This window comes from Bufo gargarizans, chromosome 4, assembly GCF_014858855.1.
Source record: "Bufo gargarizans isolate SCDJY-AF-19 chromosome 4, ASM1485885v1, whole genome shotgun sequence".
NCBI classification, from domain to species: Eukaryota; Metazoa; Chordata; class Amphibia; order Anura; family Bufonidae; genus Bufo; species Bufo gargarizans.
In genome coordinates this window covers 319,584,675-319,604,611 of record NC_058083.1, presented here as the reverse complement: position 1 = coordinate 319,604,611, position 19,937 = coordinate 319,584,675, and the positions used below count along the sequence as shown (strand labels likewise).

General features: G+C 38.7%; 1 protein-coding gene across 11 annotated transcripts in view; it reads right to left on the bottom strand.

Moving 5' to 3' along the window:
* The window catches only part of EYA4 (EYA transcriptional coactivator and phosphatase 4), a 309,340-nt gene that overhangs the window by 89,815 nt on the left and 199,588 nt on the right, over positions 1-19,937 (bottom strand). For all 11 annotated transcript variants that reach the window (XM_044289386.1, XM_044289385.1, XM_044289391.1 and 8 more), the window contains one exon: positions 8,593-8,659. In XM_044289386.1, the coding sequence (XP_044145321.1) occupies positions 8,593-8,659 (67 nt within the window). The remainder of the gene's footprint in view (positions 1-8,592; positions 8,660-19,937) is intronic.

The following is a 19,937-nucleotide window of genomic DNA, read 5'->3' as shown; positions in this document are numbered from 1 at the left end:
TTTTGGAAATACGTTGAAGTACAGAAAGGCCTCGTAAAAGTATATGTGCACTGAAATTCACCATGGGTATGAGCCCTTACACTTTATTTAATCTTATTGGCTGAATTTACTCTTTTCTCTACCTAATATGATATAAAGATGTTTTTTGCATATGAGCTTTCCCTGTGTGAAATATAAATAGGAATTTCTATTGATTATATCACATCATCTATCCTTACTTATCACTGCTTTCCCTTATTCAGTAATCTCAACTGCACAAACAAAAGCGATTTTGAGGGAACCTTTTAATATCTTTTATTATTTTATTAGTTTTTCTCAAATTTTCCAATCAAGAAATTCTAAACTTAAAAATGAATGATAAACGTAAACAAGAAATATATTTGTCTCAACTTTTTGTCAGCAGCATTTTCTGCATGATCCTGACAGAAACAGTCTTGTAGAAATCCTGCTGTGAAACAGGGGTTAATTTCATGGTTATCTGCAACATCTGCTGGTGGCCAACTAAAATGTTTGGGCCTAACAAAGGGGTAGGGCTTAAAGGGAACCTGTCATGTGGATATTTGATTATAATCTAACTAATTATATACAATCATTAACTACTAAAAAGTACCTTAGATGTATCACTTACTGGTGTGACAGATGGTTTCCTCATAATATACACACAAAGATGCCACATGCCGCATGCTAATAAGCTGATTTGAGTCCAGCGTGATGTCATTGAGTCCAGCGTTTTTTTTTAATTCAGAGCTATTGCCACTCCCCTGCCTGTCTGCTGCTGATTCATATGGAAACAAACTGTTACTCAGCAGCAGGTAGGCGGGGAGAGTCAGGAGCTCATGAATATTCAGGACTCATCATTATCATTTGGAGCTTTTCAATACAAGATGTTGGCAGATTTCTTTAATTGACCCAGCATTTTGTTAAGAGAATCAGTCACTTATTTATGTTGCCCTTAGTTAGGACACCATAAAACTGGTGACAGGTTCCCTTTAACAATTGTTTGTCCTACTGCAGACAGGACACAGAAGGGTGGCCACTTGTCTTTAAACTTGTCACAATATTTTGATCAGTAGAAGGGGGCACTGCTGAGCTTCTGTGACACAAAAGATTCCTTCATATATTCCTTAGTTTTAATTGTCATGAAACAATTAAATATATATGCATTTTAAACAAAATAGGATGAAACTCATGAAGGAAATAAAAGGGAGGAAGGGCTCAGATATCCTTTTTGTGGGAAGGGGCTTTTTCTGTGTTAAAAAATCCTGTAAGGGAGACAACAAAGAGGCCCAATGGCATTTATATTCACATATAAAATGCCCATATAAAATTGTATTTAATGAGCTTAGTTGTAGATAAAGTAACACAAATTGTATACAAGAACCAAATCTATAAGACCAATTCTGAATTGACCTTACCATTCTACTATACAGACATGGATGACCCTATTAACATCTAAATATTAGTGAACTCTCACTAAGTTCCCAGAGAACAAAATTCTCTAAGTACAATTATACATCATTTTTGTCCTGTTCCTTATTGTTCTTGAAAACGGAACAGGAAAAGATGAACATTTCCATTTAAAGCTGTCTTAATAGAGAAAGGTGTGGGGATTATAGAACTCCACAATTACTACCTACACTACAGCCTACTGATTTAATCCATTAATACTGCTGAGAAAGGATTACGCAAATCAGTATATACAGTACTTTTGTACAAATAAACCCATGAAATCTGGACTCATTGTTATCTAGACTTTCCTGAACAGTGAAAGATCTGAACAGTGAGCTTAAAAGAGAATCGGTTACCAAGAAAACTGACCCTAAACTACTATAATGTCTGGATAGCTGAAAAGGCACATACTTTGATTCTATATTTCTTATCTCTGGACTTCCTTTAATTCCCCTGCAGTAAGCCTGCCAAGGATCTGTGCTCTGCATTGTAAAGCATCCCCTGGACTCCTAGGCTCTGACAAACAGTAACCATCAGACTCCTAAATGATTCCTTTGGATAATGTTTCATAGTGAGATTTCCTTTAAACACCTTATGCATAGGTTCAGTTATATATTATACACACACACACATAATCCACCATCACTTGTCTATCATATGTATGCTCAATGTTGTCATCAACCATGGATGTGGACGGGAGTCCAGCTCTTTCTTCAAGGCTGACACTTGTGCGAACTTCCTTGAACTTCTCCATCCATTTAAACACATTTCTTCACAAAACAGTTTCTCCATACTGTACACGAAGCCTTTAATAAATATTGGCACCAGACCACAAAGAAATGAATCACTGCACACTACCATTCTTTCATGCAAATCATAAGTGGGTAGCCATTGTTTCTCACAACGCGGTCACAAATGAACTGACATAACACCTTCAAGTGCGGATAATCCTTGACTCATCTATCTATCATCTCTGTACAGTGTGTATGTTAAATGCACACTTTGACATACCGATCGTCCATATAAAACCGTGGAATACTTTATAGATATGTTTCTGTATGTTTTTGGACATACAATATTTAAAAAAAACAAGGTGTGAAATGGGTCTAAAGCAGGAATAACATATGTATTTTTGTTGGAAGGTTTTGAGCGAAATCCAGAAGTGGATCCAAAAGGAAGAGCAGTATAAAGGAAGCCCAAACAGATTCCTCCTTATATAAAAACAGTGGACATATCAGTAGAATGGGCCCTTTTAAAAATCAGTTGGGTCTGTTGTGAGCCATTGATGTCTGCTGTGCAACACTGTGTTGTGGTTTCCACTATAATAGGAAACCAGGATGCAGATGTGAGCCTTATTGAAGCCTTATGGACACTTATCAAAACTGTCATTTTGTGCATGTACGTTTCCTGGTGGATTTTTAATACTACTGAGAAGCTTATGGGAAAAACACCAGAAAAAAACACCATATTTACAGCCTGCAGAAGTGCTGTATGTTCATATTGAACAGTATATAGTAATGAAATAAAACCTGGGTGCAAAAAATAAAAAATTAAAATACTGTAAGTAAAAGTTGCAAATAATTTGACATTCTAGGTAGTCTCCTCCTAAAATACACGCTGTTCTATTTCCAGCATTGTCCTAAATACCGTACATGTCCACTAATAGAGATGGTCTTGCGGTTCGCCCGGCGGTCGTTTCAGTAAAGCCAATTGAGACGTTTCAGCACATGGACATACCCCCTACCTTATAAATAAACCTGATCTGGCCGCCATTTTGCATTCAGTGTTTTGCCAATGTAGGGAGCGGTTGCTGTGTGGAGCAGGGACAGACTGTTAGGGACACCAAACGCTAGCTTATAGGGCCACAAAAGTAATTTTAAGGACTAGTGTAGGTGCTCTATCGATATGTGTGATACACAGAGGGGTGCAATATACTTATAATATACTTTTATAATGAGTCAAAAACACATAGATCTATATAGTGATCACCTGGAAGTCGGGGGCCTAGGGGCTTACTAGGGCCATTTTTATATAGGGTAAGGTTCCGGACGGGTGCTCCGTGGTTAGGCTATCAGAGCCAGAATAGCCCCCCCTGTAGGGCAATATCAGGGACAGTTCTTTGCCCACCCTGTCCTTCAATACCACATCATCATCTAGCCCAGGGATAGATGTTTTTTGCTTTCCCTCCGGGATTCATGGATATACACTGGAACCCCCCAGATTGTGGTAGGACATATGGTTTCTGATTTGGTGCCGCCGAGCACTTGTTATTGCCTACCACATCTATGCTTTTTGGTTAACTTTAATAATTTAATTTATTTTCATTTTGAGGGATATCTTTTCCATTCACACGTCCGCAAAATGGGTCCACATCCGTTCTGAAATTTTACGAAATGGTTGCAAACCTATTCATTTTCAATGGGGCTGCAATGTGCTGTCCACATCCGCATTTGCGGATCCACACTTCCGTATCTGTGCTTCCGTTTCCGCAAAAAAATTGAACGGATCCGCAAAACACTTACAGACGTGTGAATGGACCCTCATAGTAACATTATTAAAGGTTACGTTTTATCTTTATGTATATTCTAATGGATTGCCTTCCTTGTACAATGTTATAATATACTTTCTATATTAGAAACTATATTATAGTGCATTTGTATTGTGCGGCAGTTGTGTGCGGTTCTGTTGCGATACTGCAGGTATATAGAGGGACAAGCGTTATTGGAACAAATAATTTCTACTGGTGTGATATACCAGTCGCCCCCCCAAAAAACAGATTGAAGTGGAGTGTTATAAACCAATATACTTTCTTTATAGTGCATTTGGGTACTGTATAGTGCATTTGCGCATGCTCGTACGCGAATATTATTTTGCCGATATTTCGCATTGAAAAGAAAAATTTATCGAGATTGCAAATTCGAATAATACATCTGGTATGTCACTGTCCATGTTGTGGGACTATTTTTGCACTTCTAGTAATTATTTTGTGGCTGCAAATATGAGCTGAAAGTTTTTCAGGTTCGCCTGCCATTAAAATGAATGGGACCGTCCCGGCAGATGTTCGTCCATCACTATCCTTTAATTCTTGGAATACAATTGTGGTATGTCCATATTAGTGCTGCCTGCAGACATTAGGCTGCAAACATATAGAAAAGTTATGCAGAGCTGTCAGGATTTGAGTGTTTTAGTGGAGGTAACCATTGTAATCAACTGTTATGGATTTTTCTTAAATACTATGTACAATGAATATTTTTTTATAATATATGCATGCAGATAAATAAAAAAATTTTGCCCTATAAGACAAACCTAGGTTTTAGAGCAGGAAAATAAGAAAACAAAAATTTTTCTTCAGACCACCACTGTAAAAGGGTTTCTACCACCAGATTTTCACCTATTTAGCTGTCTGACACTAGCGATCTGCTAGTGTCTGCTGTACCTAACTATGTTCATGTATTACCTTTGTCTGGAGCGGTTAAGCTTAAAATTACGGCGCAGGGAGCAGTTTGACAGTCACAGAGTCTGGGCCGAATACAGAAGCACACGGCGCAGGCGCGAGAATTCGGCCGAGATGGAGAGAAGTAGGCTGTCAATCTAGAGGAGAGGGGCGGGCTGGAGCGCGCTGGGCGGCAAAAATAGTGAGTAGACGGAGCCTCTAGGTGCTGAAAAGACGCCTCTATAGGACCTAGAGACTCATTTGCATATCAATAAAACAACGTTTTTAAGCTTAACCGCTCCAGACAAAGGCAATACATGAACATGGTTAGGTACAGCAGACACTAGCAGATCGCTAGTGTCAGACAGCTAAATAGGTAAAAATCTGGTGGTAGAAACCCTTTAATAAGACCTCAGTCCAGACTCCCAATGTTAATCAGACCCCCAAACAGACCTCAGATCAGAACCCCAGTGTTAAGTAGACACCCAGCTCAGACCCCCAATCAGACCTCAGATCAGACCCCCAGGGTTAATTAGACCACAGCTCAGACCTTTAATCAAACCTTGGATCAACCTCTAATGCTGATTAGAACACAACTCATATACACAATCAGACTTTAAATCAGACCCCCAATAATTATTATACTGCTGCTTAGACCCTCAATCAGAGCCCAGATCAGAAAAAAAAAAATCAACTCACCTCTCTTGTTCCGAACACCACTCCTGAGATTCAGCGCTCTTCCTGCTGCTCTGTGCTTTTATACGACATTGCACAGTGTGGGTTTAAAAAGACAGGTTCCACTCGGGGCAGGCCTCGCCATGGAGGACCAAAGAAGTTGAGTGCACATGCTAAGTGTCATATCCAGAGGTTGTCTTTTCAAAATAGACGTATGAGTGCTGCCAGCATTGCTGCAGAGGTTAAATGGGGGTGGGGGGTCAGCCTGTCAGTGTTCAGACCATAAGACCATAGGCAGCACACGGCATCAAATTGGTCTCCATGGCTCTCATTCCAGAAGGAAGCCTCTTCTAAAGATGATGCACAGGAGAGCCGACAAACAGTTTGCTAAAGACACGCATACTAAAGACATGGATTACAGGAACCATGTTGTGTGGTCCAATGAGACCAAGATAAACTTAAACTTATTTGGTTCAGATGGTGCCAAGCATGTGTGGCAGCAACTAGGTGAGGAGCACAAAGACAAGTGTGTCTTGCCTACAGCCAAGCATGGTGGTGGGAGTGTCATGGTTTGGGGCTGCATGAGCACTGCCAGCTGTGGGGAGCTACAGTTCATTGAGATAACCATGAATGCCACATATACTGTGACATACTGAAGCAGAGCATGATCCCCTCCCTTTGGGAACTGGGCCGCAGGGCAGTACTCCAACATGATAACGACCCCAAACACACCTCAAAGATGACCACTGCCTTGCTAAAGAAACTGAGGGCAAAGGTGCTGGACTGGCCAAGCATGTCTCCATACCTAAACCCTATTGAGCATCCGTGGGGCACTCACTTTTGTTGCCAGCTGTTTATTTTGAGGGCACAGCAAAGTTACACTACAAGCTGTACACTAACTACTTTACATTGCATCAAAGTGTCAGATCTTCATGTATGTCCTCACGCGGTACACAGGTCACAGCACAGCAGGAGAAGACCAGGAAAATGTAGTATAAGTGACCCATGCCTTTATTTTGCGCGCATTACACAAATATTACATTGCCGATTTTTGCAATCAAGAATATAATCTCGAATTCTGGAATTCGAGAATATATGACGAATATTCTACAAAATATTTGTGAAATATCGCAAATTTGAATATTGCAGCTGTGGCTCATCACCATTTAGGACCTATTCACAGGATAGGTCATCGATATCAGATCGGTTGGGGTTAAACCCACAGCACCTCTGCAGAGCGTCTGTTTAAATAGGCCTCTGTTCTTCATGAGCATTGTTAACTTTTCATAGGCCAGTGATGTCACATTCATCAGTCACACGGCCTGTGTGCAGCTTTGTCCAATTCAAATGAACGGGCCTGGGCTACAATACCAAGCACAGCTGCTATGCAATTGACAGCGCTGTGCGTGCTCACCAAAAGGCAGTAACCTCTTTAAATTACTGATCAGCGGGGTTGCTGGGTTTTGGACTCCCACCAATCAGATGTTGATTGCCTATCCTGAGTATAGGTTATTAATATTAAACACCCCTTAACCTTAGTGACATATATGCCAACATTTATAAAAAATGCTAAATTGCTGAAGTGCAATTTATTAAAAGCATATAACTAAGAAATACAGAAAATTAAATATATGTCTGGAACCTGCTATTAGCAGGTGTAGATTGGCACAAAAATTTGCACCATTTTCTGTCATTCATAATAATAGATCTGTCAGAAAGTTGTTGGCCACACTCTTCACAATTACCCCACAAAACTGGTAAGTGGTGAGGAAAGTTGCAGTTTGCACAAAAATGGCTTGTACCATGATTTGCTACCTTCTCCATAGGCAACAATGATTTACATAAAGCCAGTTACAACAATTAATTACTGTATTAGCCATAATACCAGCCTACATATACTGTAAGATGGGCACTGGTTCTGTTTCATAAATCACTATTGTCACATTTCATACATGCAGTCAAGATGTCTGCAGGTATTAATGTCTTTACTGTCATAGCTTAGGGCACAGTTTCCAAACAAGGGTTCATTGAGGTCAGAATGGGATTAGGGATTCTTTGAGAGTGGAAAAATTGTTCAGGGGTTCCCCTAAGGAAAACTTTGGGGCGTTTATAAAAAATAACTTTTTGAGTTGCACACAATATATATGGTTACTAAATCAAGCTTCAAGGCCAATGATGGAAACTGTTCTACAATGTATTCATGTTAACAGAGCACATCCCAGAAGTTTATCAATAATTGAGTTTCGGTAACACAATGCTGAGGCGCCGTAAGGCTCCTCTGGACATTGTCTAAGCAGAACAAAGAGTCAAGAGTTCGAAAGCTACAAAGTAAAGTAAAAATATATTGCCAATGTACGGTATAGTTGTAACTCTATACAGACTATAGAACAACCACTTGCCTATTGGTGGTGAAAAGACATCCCATTTACAAGTGCTACGGGGAAATTGAAGCGTTAAAATGAAGTTATAAGTAAGATCCGTAGAGTATGTCAGACTGGAGGTTCCTGTGGCACTTCTCTGTATGAAACTGGCGAGGGCACAGTACGGTCCCCTAGAATTCTATGGGTGCCCTATTATGGCTTCACATATATATTTGTAGCTGCAATATGATTGCGTGCATGAGCTGTAAGTTAAGATATATTTTTCTCAATTCATATTATATTTTAAATACATATATCCAGCCATTATTACTACCATACCCCTGATAATAGAAGGGTGAACACAGTCAAGACAGTTTTACACTTTATAGTTAGGGATGACATGCTTGCATTACAGAGCATGAAATTCTTTGCAGCTGTCTAACTTTGCAATGATCTTCTCATGCTGAGTTGTAACTCTACATATAGATTTTCAGATATAAAGCATAACTTTTCATGCAATGTTTCATAGGAATTTAACCCTAAATAGACTGCCGGACATTTTTTTTTTTTTAATGGAGCAGCTCCAAAAGAATTAAAAATGCATATACTAATTGGCCCTGTGCTTAACACCACGATATACAGTTTTCCCCATAAGTTAAAGAACTTGTCACTTACTTAGAGGGATAAAGCTGAGGCGAGTACTGGTGTGCTGATCTTGGACTGTAGCCACTGCTTGTTATTACTGTAAAACATAAAACACGCTTACAAAACTTAGTACCATAAATAACTTGCATTCACGCTCTAACAGCTTTAGCATAGATCATAAATGCTGACAAAATGAGTTATTCGAGTGTAAAATAGGACTACAAAGTGTGGAAGTATTTGGTACGGAACTAAATATACATCTTGGCAACAGCAATTATTTGGGGGCCTGCTCTGCAAAAGAATGCTTATGCCCTAGGAACTAAAAATAAGTGTCCTGCGGATAGGTAACATCTCACTCTTCACATGCATTGGTTAAAAAAGTATATAGATATAAGAAAAATGCTGATCCCACAGGCCTCAAAGTCACCTGGTTAGTTCAGAGCCGTATAACAAACATCCATTCTAGTTAGAGAGTACTAACTGTGTAGCATGCAAGGTTGGACTTGAGGTTCAGCATCATCGACTTGCTGCAGTTCATCATCTTCTCGACATGGCATCCCAAATCTTTATCTTACATGGACTAGCTCCAAACTTAGTGCAAAAGTTTTTTTTTTCTTTTGCTCAACCATCTGTCTCTATCAAGACAGATGTATGCCAAATATACATTCAGCATAATGGTGAACCCATCCCATCATCGGAAATCCATAAAGAAAACATACAGGGTAAGGCTAGGCTAAGTGATCATGTTTCACTTTCAAAATGATTAATGCTTGAGACTCTTAGTGTAGCAAACGTGTGTTAAATCCAATTATGTTCAGTTGGTTTTCAAAAAGGAAATAAATTCTAATTATTAACAAAAATGCAAATAAATGAAAATGCAAAATTAATAAATTTAGCAGCACTTAATGTAGAGACTGTATAGCAATCACTTTTATGTTTCTGTGTTAAATATTTGCAATTGGGGCAGCATCTGCCATCCAGGTAAACTGGGGCACCACGGGAATGGCTTTTCATTCACTATAGATGGAAGCTCCAGCAAAAAATAATCTATAATGATAGTTATACAAAATCACAGACCACTATGAGCCATATTCTGCAATTAGATACTTTAAACCATTTAAAAGAATGTCCTTGGAGAGTTCACATCAGCATTATTTTTCTGTTCTTCTCATCTGTCAGAAGAGCAGAAAAATAAAGAAATAAAAAACGATCCTGCAAGAAAAATGGATTCCGTGCTTCAGTTATGCACATTTTGCATCCTTTTGAGCCATTTCTGTCTGAGATCCATTATTTTATCTTGCATTCGGTACTCTTTTTCTATCTAAAAAAAAAACTGAGCTCAGATGGGAATGGCTCAAACGGATGCCAAATGCGCATAACTGATGCACAGGATCATTTGTTTTACAGGATCATTTTTTTTTTTTTTACTTTATTTTTTTGTCCTTCTGATGGCTCAGAAAAATTTAAAAATAACGGTGATGTGAACTCTCCCTAACTCCAATTATACAAAAACCTGTCGGTCACAGATTGCTGATGGTTGGCACTGGGCAGAAGTAGTTTGTTCACATCTTTAGAATTTATTTATTTTTGTTAACTGAAACATTATTTTTTTACTATATTACTATACTATACTAACTTATTCTTGTAACATTTACATTTCTTGGCTTCACATTTAACATACAGATGTAGCAGGGGTAACACACAAAATCTTAACTGAAATTTCTTAACTCATCGCGTTATCTTGAAACAAAAGCCACTGAAAAGCAATTGCTTAACACATTTAGTTACATTTATTTTATACAACACATCTCATAAACCATTTGTGTTAACCTTACTACATCCGTATTATATAGAGCATTCTTATTTAACAACACAGGTATAAGCATCACTGACTTATGTTCTTCCTGTTTTTTTCTTTCTTTAAAAGCTATGTACACCTTTAGGGTCATTTTTCTTTTATGATCGCATTTTACTCATTTCGGTCTTTATTAAAAATATTCATCCGTTTGTGAGAAACCAGTCTGTTTGCAAGCTGTGACTTTCTGTTTTCTTTGAATCACGTCATCCTACAACTTATGTAGAGCTCTTATCTTTGATCTCCTAACCTCATAAAGTCATATTCATCAGTTTGATAAGAATTGAGCTATAATGAATGTTTATGAGGTCAGGAAATCAGAGTTAAGAGCTCTACATGGTGATCAGTCGATGGGATTCAAAGACAAACTATTGTCAGATGAGTCTGACAGTGGCTGATTCTCCTCTCTCCATTGAAAACAGATGTTTTTTTTAAAGTAATTTAAGACTTATCTTCATCTCTTCTGTTAATATAACATTGCACTGATAGTAAAAGGGAGGGATAAGCGAACTTTTTCTTTTAAGTTCGGCATGCAGGTTATGGTCTGTAGTAGTGGAATCCATAACGGAATTCTGAGATATCCCGAACCTTGTATGCCGACCTTGTAATAAGAAGTTCGCTCAACACTAGTGACCAATAATCTCTTTATTGATTAAGGTTTATCTACCATTGCCTCTATTGGTTCTGGTGATCATGCAACTGATCACATGATTGGCAGGAACCTGGTATAGACAGGCAGCAGCACAGCGCTAGCAAAAATTCTTCATCACAAACACTACTTTTACAGTATTTTAATTAAAATGGCATAACTTTCAAGTATTTGTCATAGGATTTTTTACAAGCTCTTTTGTTGGCATTTTTTTGTCGTGTAACATTTTGAACATTTGCAACAGAGAAGCCATTTAACCCCAAATTAAATCACTATATAAATGCCAAAAATCTAAATGCTTTATATGTAGACTTTACAATATTTTGCCATAGACTCTATAGTAACATTTCTTCTGCACTGCTCCACTATATCTCCTCACCCTTAACACTGACTCAATTTAAATTAAACATATATCAAAATACTGTATATGTTAAATAATGGCAGACAAAACAGAAAATCTATCTCTAATATTACTGTATATAATTACAAGCATAGCAAGAATTTAAAAACTCATAAGGTATTTGCTGTTTACAAAGCATAAGCCCAATATTTGTGGATAAAAATGTAAATGTAAATAATTATGGAAAAAACACTATAAAAAAACATTGTTACAAAAAAGTTATAGCCGTTGAACTAACATGCATTAAAATTGGCTAAAATGTGTCTGATCCTAAAGGATCCAAATACCCTGGAATTAACTAGTTAAATTGGAATTTATAAAGGATACTGACAAACCGACCAATTCTGGTATTTTACTTGTTTGAATGTTATTGTTTGATAGTGGTGTAGTACTGTACTTCATAGAATTTATGGTGTTGCCATAGGTAAATCAATATGTCGTCTCTCTGATCTATAGTAGTACAATCATTGCAGCCTAAAACAAATATTTTTCATAGTTTGCAGTATTATAAAGAAAATAAAACTTTAAGGGCCTTTAGTGGAATGTTTTTGAATGTGATTTCATAGCATGTGTCTCTGACTTACATATGACCCTCAAAAGATACCATAGATTTCTATGGTTCATATTGCACCTGATTTATTTTATTTTTATGTTATTATTGGATACCTTACGAGTCGACCCAAGACAGAAAAAAATAATGCAAGAAGCTTTACTGGTTGCTCTTTAGGTAAGTTTTCTTCACTAGGAGCAAGCTTTAGGCTTCCTTCATACATAGTATTATTCATATTGTTTTGTGTGCTGCTTTTTTAATGATTTTTTTTACCTTTATTATTGTAATATTTTAAAAAGGTGTGCCTTTCGCCCGTTATTCAACTGTAATAGAGATGCCAAAGGAAAAAAAGTTCTGAAAATACACCATACTTAGAACATGCTGGGGAAGATTTATCAAACTGGTGTAAAGTAGAACTGGATTAGTTGCCCAATCAGATCCCACCTTTCATTTTTGACAGCTCCTTTGGAAAATGAAAGGTGGAATCTGATTGTTTGCTATGGGCAACTAAGCCAGTTCTACTTTACACCAGTTTGATAAATCTCCCAGCTGTGTTTTGACAAAAAAAAAAGCCAAAAACTCTAAGGTCCTGATTTATAAAGACCGATGTGTGCTATGCAGGTCTTGACAGGGCCTGCGCTGCCAGAGGAGCTATGCAATTTATAACCAGTCACAAGCCTTATCATGAACTATATGCCTCCTTTGGCAATCTATGCGCCATCCTGAAATCTAGTCCAGATTTCAGTCAATACTTATGCCTATTTCTGGCATAAATAATGATGATTGTGTTGAGGCAGATGGCTCACATCCCACCCTTGCCATGGCCACTTTAATAAAATGGGAAGGGCAACATAAAAATGCTAGTTGCAACAAAAAAAAAGTTAAAATAGCATTTAAAAAATATCAAGGTTTTTTGACTTTTTAACACCAAAAAAGACATAGGGGAATTATACATTTCCTCCCTTAAAAGAAGGCTTTTGACTGTAGTGAATTTCAAATTTCACTTTAGTCTTTAATGCAACATCCAGACACAAAAAAAGTTTAAAAAATCCTGCAATAATTGTTAAAAGGGGCAAAAAGGCAAAAATAAAATAAAAAAGATACTAAACATTAAACCATCCTAAAACTACAACCTCTGCATGGCACATCACTTAGTGTTACCATCGTTGTTTTTTTATCATATTTATGGTTAACTTCATTGACAGACAATTTAGACATTTTCATAAAATTAAAATGAATGAAAAATATGATACACGATATGTCAATAGCTTGGAATACTCATATGATGGCAATTATAATTGCAATAATCTGTACAAAAACCTCCAGCTTCAGAAAATGATTCACTGATCAATATTGTATCAATATTTTATGAAGCACTGGCTAGGGTATAGACTGTAAATGTATGGCCAGTTGGCAACCTTAAAGGGCATCTGTCAGCAGGTTTGTAAGTATGAATCCGGCTGTCTTGTTATATGTGAACTTGGCAGCTGAAGGCATCTGTGTTGGCCGGATGTTCATATGTGCCCTCATTGCTGGGAAAAATTATGTTTTAAAATATGCAAATGAGCCTTTAGGAGCAGCATGGGCGTTGGCGTTACACCTAGAAGCTCAGCTCTCTTTGCAACTACAGTGCCCTTTGCACTTTGACAGGGCCAGCCATTGAAAATGAAATCACACCTGGTCCAGTCAATCAAAGTGCAGAGAGTGCAGCAGTTGCAGAAAGAGCTGACTCTCTAGGAGTAATGACAACACCTTGTTGCTACTAAAGGTTCATTTGCATATATTTAAACATCATGTTTCACAGCAATGCTGTCACATATGAAAATGGGACCAACACAGATGCCTTGAGCTGCCAAGAGCACATGCAGCAGGTCAGACAGTTTCATAGGAACAAGTATGGTGACAGATGCCTAGGCTACTTTCACACTAGAGTTTTGGCTTTCTGTTGTCTGTCATGGGCTCTCACAAGCGGTCCAAAACTGATAAGTTTTGCCCTAATTCATTCTGAATGGAAAAGGATCCGCTCAGAATGCATCAGTTTGCCTCCATTCAGTCACCATTCAGCTCTGGAGGCGGACACCAAAACGCTGCCTGCAAAGTTTAGCTGTCTGCTTGACGAAGCGCCTGACACAACAGAAAACGGATCTGTCCCCAATTGACTTTCAATAGTGTTCAAGATGGATCCATACATTCATGACGGATGCATGCGGTTGTATTATTGTAATGGAAGCGTTTTTGAAGATCGATGACGGAACTTGATGGGTTTTCCTCACCCAATAATTGATATTGTGTACATACAACTAACATTGCATCCATATGCCCAATTTGGAAATTATAAATAAAATCAACTCCCTTTTTTATCAATACCACTCCCTGCATATAAATGATAGAGATGGTTTAAAATCTGCAACAACATAGTGTGTCTGTCCTTCTCTAGACAAATCCATTAATTTCATGAAGCCACTAATCACTATTAATTTCTTTTAATAATACCCAGTGTCTCTTTTTATTGATATTTTTTTTTACCTTGAGTCTATGGTTTATGACTTACGTTTACTTTTTCATTTTTGTGGTAATCAATCTATAGATTTGAGGATTGTGCATTATACCGTACATGGACTTAATATATTCTTGAATATATATGGTCTAGTAAATGTAACCTATTTATGGAAACTGCTTGCAAGAAACCAAAAGTGCAAAATCCCATACATTTATATATATATATATATATATATATATATATATATATATATATATGTATATATACATTTATAAATATACACACACAGAACAAGAGACATTTTCCATTCTCACTAAATTACTGGTACTATTATTAGTACTATTACTATTATTACTATTTTGTACTATTCTGTATTTAGACTCATCATAAAGTTATCTAATTAATTGGGTAGCTGTATACTTTCATTATTCAATAATTATATCCATTAATTTGTTACATATTAATTATACGGACTGTATGGACATTCCATTTATGCAGGGCCGGCGTCAGAACCCGGCAAACCCGGGCAAGTGCCGGGGCCCACTGTAAGTTAGGGGGCCCACTCGTTTCCCCGGCGCGGCTCCTTTAAAATTTTGACATACTGACTTGTGCAGCGCTGCTGCTTGCTGCCCCCTCGCGGTCTCTCCAGGCTGAGCTTCTGTGCGGCGCGTGAGTACAGTTGGGCACGCCGCACTACAGCGCACAGACTCTCAGCTTCCCAGCCAGGACTCGTCTCGGAGGGCACAGGGGGCGGAGCTGATCAGCAGGCGCAGCTGCAGCCTGCAGAAGAAGATTCAGGACATCATAGCCGATAGCCGAGCGGAGCCCAAGAGGAAACCTGGAGGCTGGAGCAGCAGCTGGAGTTGTTCTTTTAGAATTCAGGTCAGATGAACTACAGTCTACAAAGTAATGTGGGGCTATATGTGTAAAACCCAAAAATAAAAGAGCAAGCCAATAATTGAATAGATGACCATTACCATGTATTGCAACTTGCTCAGCTCAGCAGCACACATGCCTGCAAAACAATAAACTCCTATAAGAAAATGCCAGAACACATGAAATCAATTATACAGTTTATTGGCAAAAATGTATAAGAGGAAATTTTCCTCTTATGAATTTTTGCCAATAAAGTGTATAATTGATTATTATTTTCTTATAGGAGTTTATGTTTTAGGCCTCATGCATACGGCCATTGTGTGCCCATGGCCACACAGCCCATGTGCACTCTACATCACAGATGCGGACCTATCCACTTGAATGGGTCCGCAATCACAGATATGCGTAACGAAAGCATGGATCGGAACCCCACGGAAGCACTACGGAGTGCTTCCTTGGTGTTTCTGGCCATGCCTTTGCACCACAAAAAAAAATAGAATATGTTCTATTTTTTGCGGGTGGGACGGATCACGTACCCATTGAAGTTGAATAGGTCCCAATCCGTCCCGGCCACCGCACGGATATTGCCCGTGCATTGGGGACCACAAATTGCGGTCTCCAATGCACAGAACGGATGCATAACGGCAGTGTCCATGAGACCTAAGGCATTGCTTAGACTCCATCCCACAGTCTAGCCAGTGCCTAATGGGTTACAGTTTAGACCACCTTCTGGTACATGTTGATAATTCCCTTTTAAACCCTAGTCCATGTCCCCTTAGTACTGGGAATCAGTGGGAGTCATATTAGACGGTAACAAAAGGTTGGAGCATAACTAAAGGTGGAATTCCCTTTTAATGTCCCCTAAAGGTGGCCACACAGATAGAAGTTGGTTGACGATTGAACAGGTGTCTGTCCATATGTGTCTGTCCTTGTGTGTGTGTCCCCGTCCCTGTGTGTGTGCGTGTGTCTGTCCCTGTGTGTGTGCGTGTGTCTGTCCCTGTGTGTGTGCGTGTGTCCGTCCCTGTGTGTGTGTGTGTCCGTCCCTGTGTGTGTGTGTGTCCGTCCCTGTGTGTGTGTATGTGTATCAGTTCCTGTGTGTATTTGACTGTCCCAATATGTGTCCTTGTGTATATGTGTCTTTCCCTCTGTGTATGTCTCTCTCCCTCTGTGTGTGTGTGTATGCGTGTCTCTCCCTGTGTGTCTGTGTCTCTCCCTCTGTGTGTGTGTCTCTCCCTCTGTGTGCGTGTCTCTCCCTCTGTGTGCGTGTCTCTCCCTCTGTGTGCGTGTCTCTGCCTCTGTGTGCGTGTCTCTCCCTCTGTGTGCGTGTCTCTCCCTCTGTGTGCGTGTCTCTCCCTCTGTGTGCGTGTGTCACCATCACCATGCCCACAGTGTTCCTTTCTCTTGACGCAGCTGCATCAGGACGTTCTGTACGGGGCAAGAAGAAAAGGAGGAGGCAGCGCCGCCAGCATGGAGTCCGTGGCAGAGACACAGGGAGGCACACTAAGGACCTAGGTAACACTACCACATAATCTACACTAGTGTTATCTGTTTTACATAGGACTGCAGGTAACACTACCACATTATTAGCACCAGTGTTATCTGTGGTTTTAAATAGGACTGCAGGTAACACTACTACCTTTTCTGTACTCAGATAGCCATGACTGTGTTATCTGTGCTGTTATATAGGACTGCAGGTGATATCTACAATATTATCTGTACTCAGAGAGTTATCACTGTGTAAGGGGGCCCACTGAGACTTTATCGCCCAAGGGCCCACATGAACCTGGAGCCGGCCCTGCATTTATGGAATGGGCTTTCCTGCTTAAAAGATGGCAGATGCTACTAGCATTTGGGAAGCATCGTGGGGTCACTGTGTTCAATGCATACATTTGTTTTTTACGCATTTGCTACTGTACTTTGTCTTTCCTCCATATGTCTGGTCTGTACTGGCATCAGCGAGCAAGCCAAGCGCCATGTTAGTAATTAGCATGTGTATTTCATTATCATTAAGTGTGGCACTACACAGAGCTCTCATCTCCCACCTACACTCATTACCTCCAGAGGAAACCTCAGAGTGAATCATACAGTATTGATGTATTGGTGTATTGATATATAACTCTTGTCCTGGCTTATATTAGTTTCCCTTATGGTTTTACATTAGACATTTCTTGTGGCATAGAATAGCTATATCTATTATCTATTGGGAGTGCAACATCAGTATATATATATATATATATATATATATATATATATATATGCATTTTTAGCTACAATCAGTGTATGGATTCATGATTGGTTTATATAGTTTTCATACTATAATGAATTATTTTTGTTATTTTTCAACTCATGTTCCTTATGAGATTAAACATCTATTAAAAAAAAGTGCATACATCCTTCTTCTAATGGGTTATTTGCATAATAATAGAATTAATAAACATGGTCAATTTATTGGTTTATTTAATATATAAATATATACAAGCCAAGAATATATATAGGTGTTTGATTATTGGTGGTGTTTCTTGGCTATATAGAGCTCTATCTAATGTTTAGGTATTGATTCAATGTGCTATAACAGCCGTACAAGCAACATACATATTGAGAAAATCTGGCAGTTGTGCCAGATCATTATAATTCAAAATTATTTTATTGAGCTAATATTATGTAGACTATATTTCTCTACTTTATCATGTTGTTATTAGGTGTTTAATTTCTAAACTGTCTCTAACTTGTCTCATATGTTTATGTTTTAGAACGTCCTCCTTTTGAAATCTCTGACCTTCAAAGGAGACCTCTATTCTCAGGTCTCCCTTCCTCTTAGGCCTCATGCACACGACCGTTGTGTGCATCCGTGGCCGGTGTGCTGTTTTCCGGGTTTTTTCGCGGACCCATTGACTTTCAATGGGTCCGTGGAAAAATCGGAAAATGCACCGTTTGGCAGCCGCATCCGTGATCCGTGTTTCCTGGCCGTAAAAAAAATAGGACCTGTCCTATTTTTTTCATGGCCAACGGTTCACGGACCCATTCAAGTCAACGGGTCCGTGAAAAATCACGGATGCACATAAGATTGTCATCCGCGTCCGTGATCCGTGTCCGTGATCCGTGTCAGTTTTTTCCTATTTCAAATGCAAACTTGACTTAGATTTTTTTTCTATTCTTCATGTCCGTGGATCCTCCAAAAATCAAGGAAGACCCACGGAAGAAAAAACGGACACGGATCAACGGAAACCGTTTTTGCGGACCGCAAAAAAAAGCGTTCGTGTGCATGAGGCCTTAGTCATCTTCTTAGAAACCATCAATTATTTTGTTACTGCCTGTCAGTATGTAGGATTTATTTTTTTCTTCATTTTTCGCAGAATGTTCCTATTTACTAATCTATACACTGCACATATTTATATGCATCTTGTGATTTATTAATTTCATGACATATCAATGATATATTGATTTAAAAAAATTAACTCATTTAGATTACAACTTGATGGTAGCAACATATCTTAAAAAAGTTCGAACTTGGGCAACAAAAGGCTGGGAAAGTAAGTGGTAATAATAAAAATAAAACAGCTGGAGGAGAAATTTGCTATTAAGGTAGTATAAAAAAAAACATGTTAGAGATGCTGGGTCTCTGGAAAACAAAGATGGGCAGAGGTTCACCAGATTGCAAAAAACTGCTTCTAAATATTGTGGAACATTTCAGATTTTTTTTATCTGCGTTAAATTGTGAAGACTTACAGTAGATAAGATCTTAAAGGGATTCCGTCATCAAGATTATCGATATGGAGCTGTTCATATCATCCTCTCAGTCTCCATTATCTAATTAAAAATATACTAGTTTTACCCCCACCTGTCCTTTCATTTTGGATAAAAATTGGTTTTATTAATATGCTCCTCTCATCGCCGATGGTGTGCCGTAATCTCGCGCATGCGCGAGACTACGGCGCACAATCGGCGATGAGAGGAGTGCATAATTAGCAGTGGGTGGCACTGGGCTACGAGATAAGGGGCGTGGCTGGGCACAAACGGCCGGAGGGACAGCCCCTTGGGCATGTTAGTAAGATAATTAAGATATTAATAAAACCACTTTTTATCCAAAATGAAAGGACAGGTGGGGGTAAAACTAGTATATTTTTAATTAGATAATGGAGACTGAGAGGATGATATGAACAGCTCCATATCGAAAATCTTGATGACAGAATCCCTTTAAATAGTTTCTAGAGAAATACATGTGTGCAAGCGACAAGCCTGACGGCACAGGCTCAGGAACACTTCCAGAAATCATTGTCTGTGAACACAGTTTGCCATGCAATCCACAAATGCAAGTAAAAGCTGTATCATGCAAAGAAGCCATATGTCAACACAATTCAGAAATGTTATTGACTTCTCTGGGCCAAAACTGATTTAAAATGAACTTAGGCAAAATAGTAAACTGTTCTGTGGGCAGATTAATCAAAATTTGAAATTATTTTTGAAAACCACGGATGCTGTGTCATGCGGACTCAAGATGAGAAGGACCATCCAGCATATTATGAGCTCACATTTCAAAAGCTCATA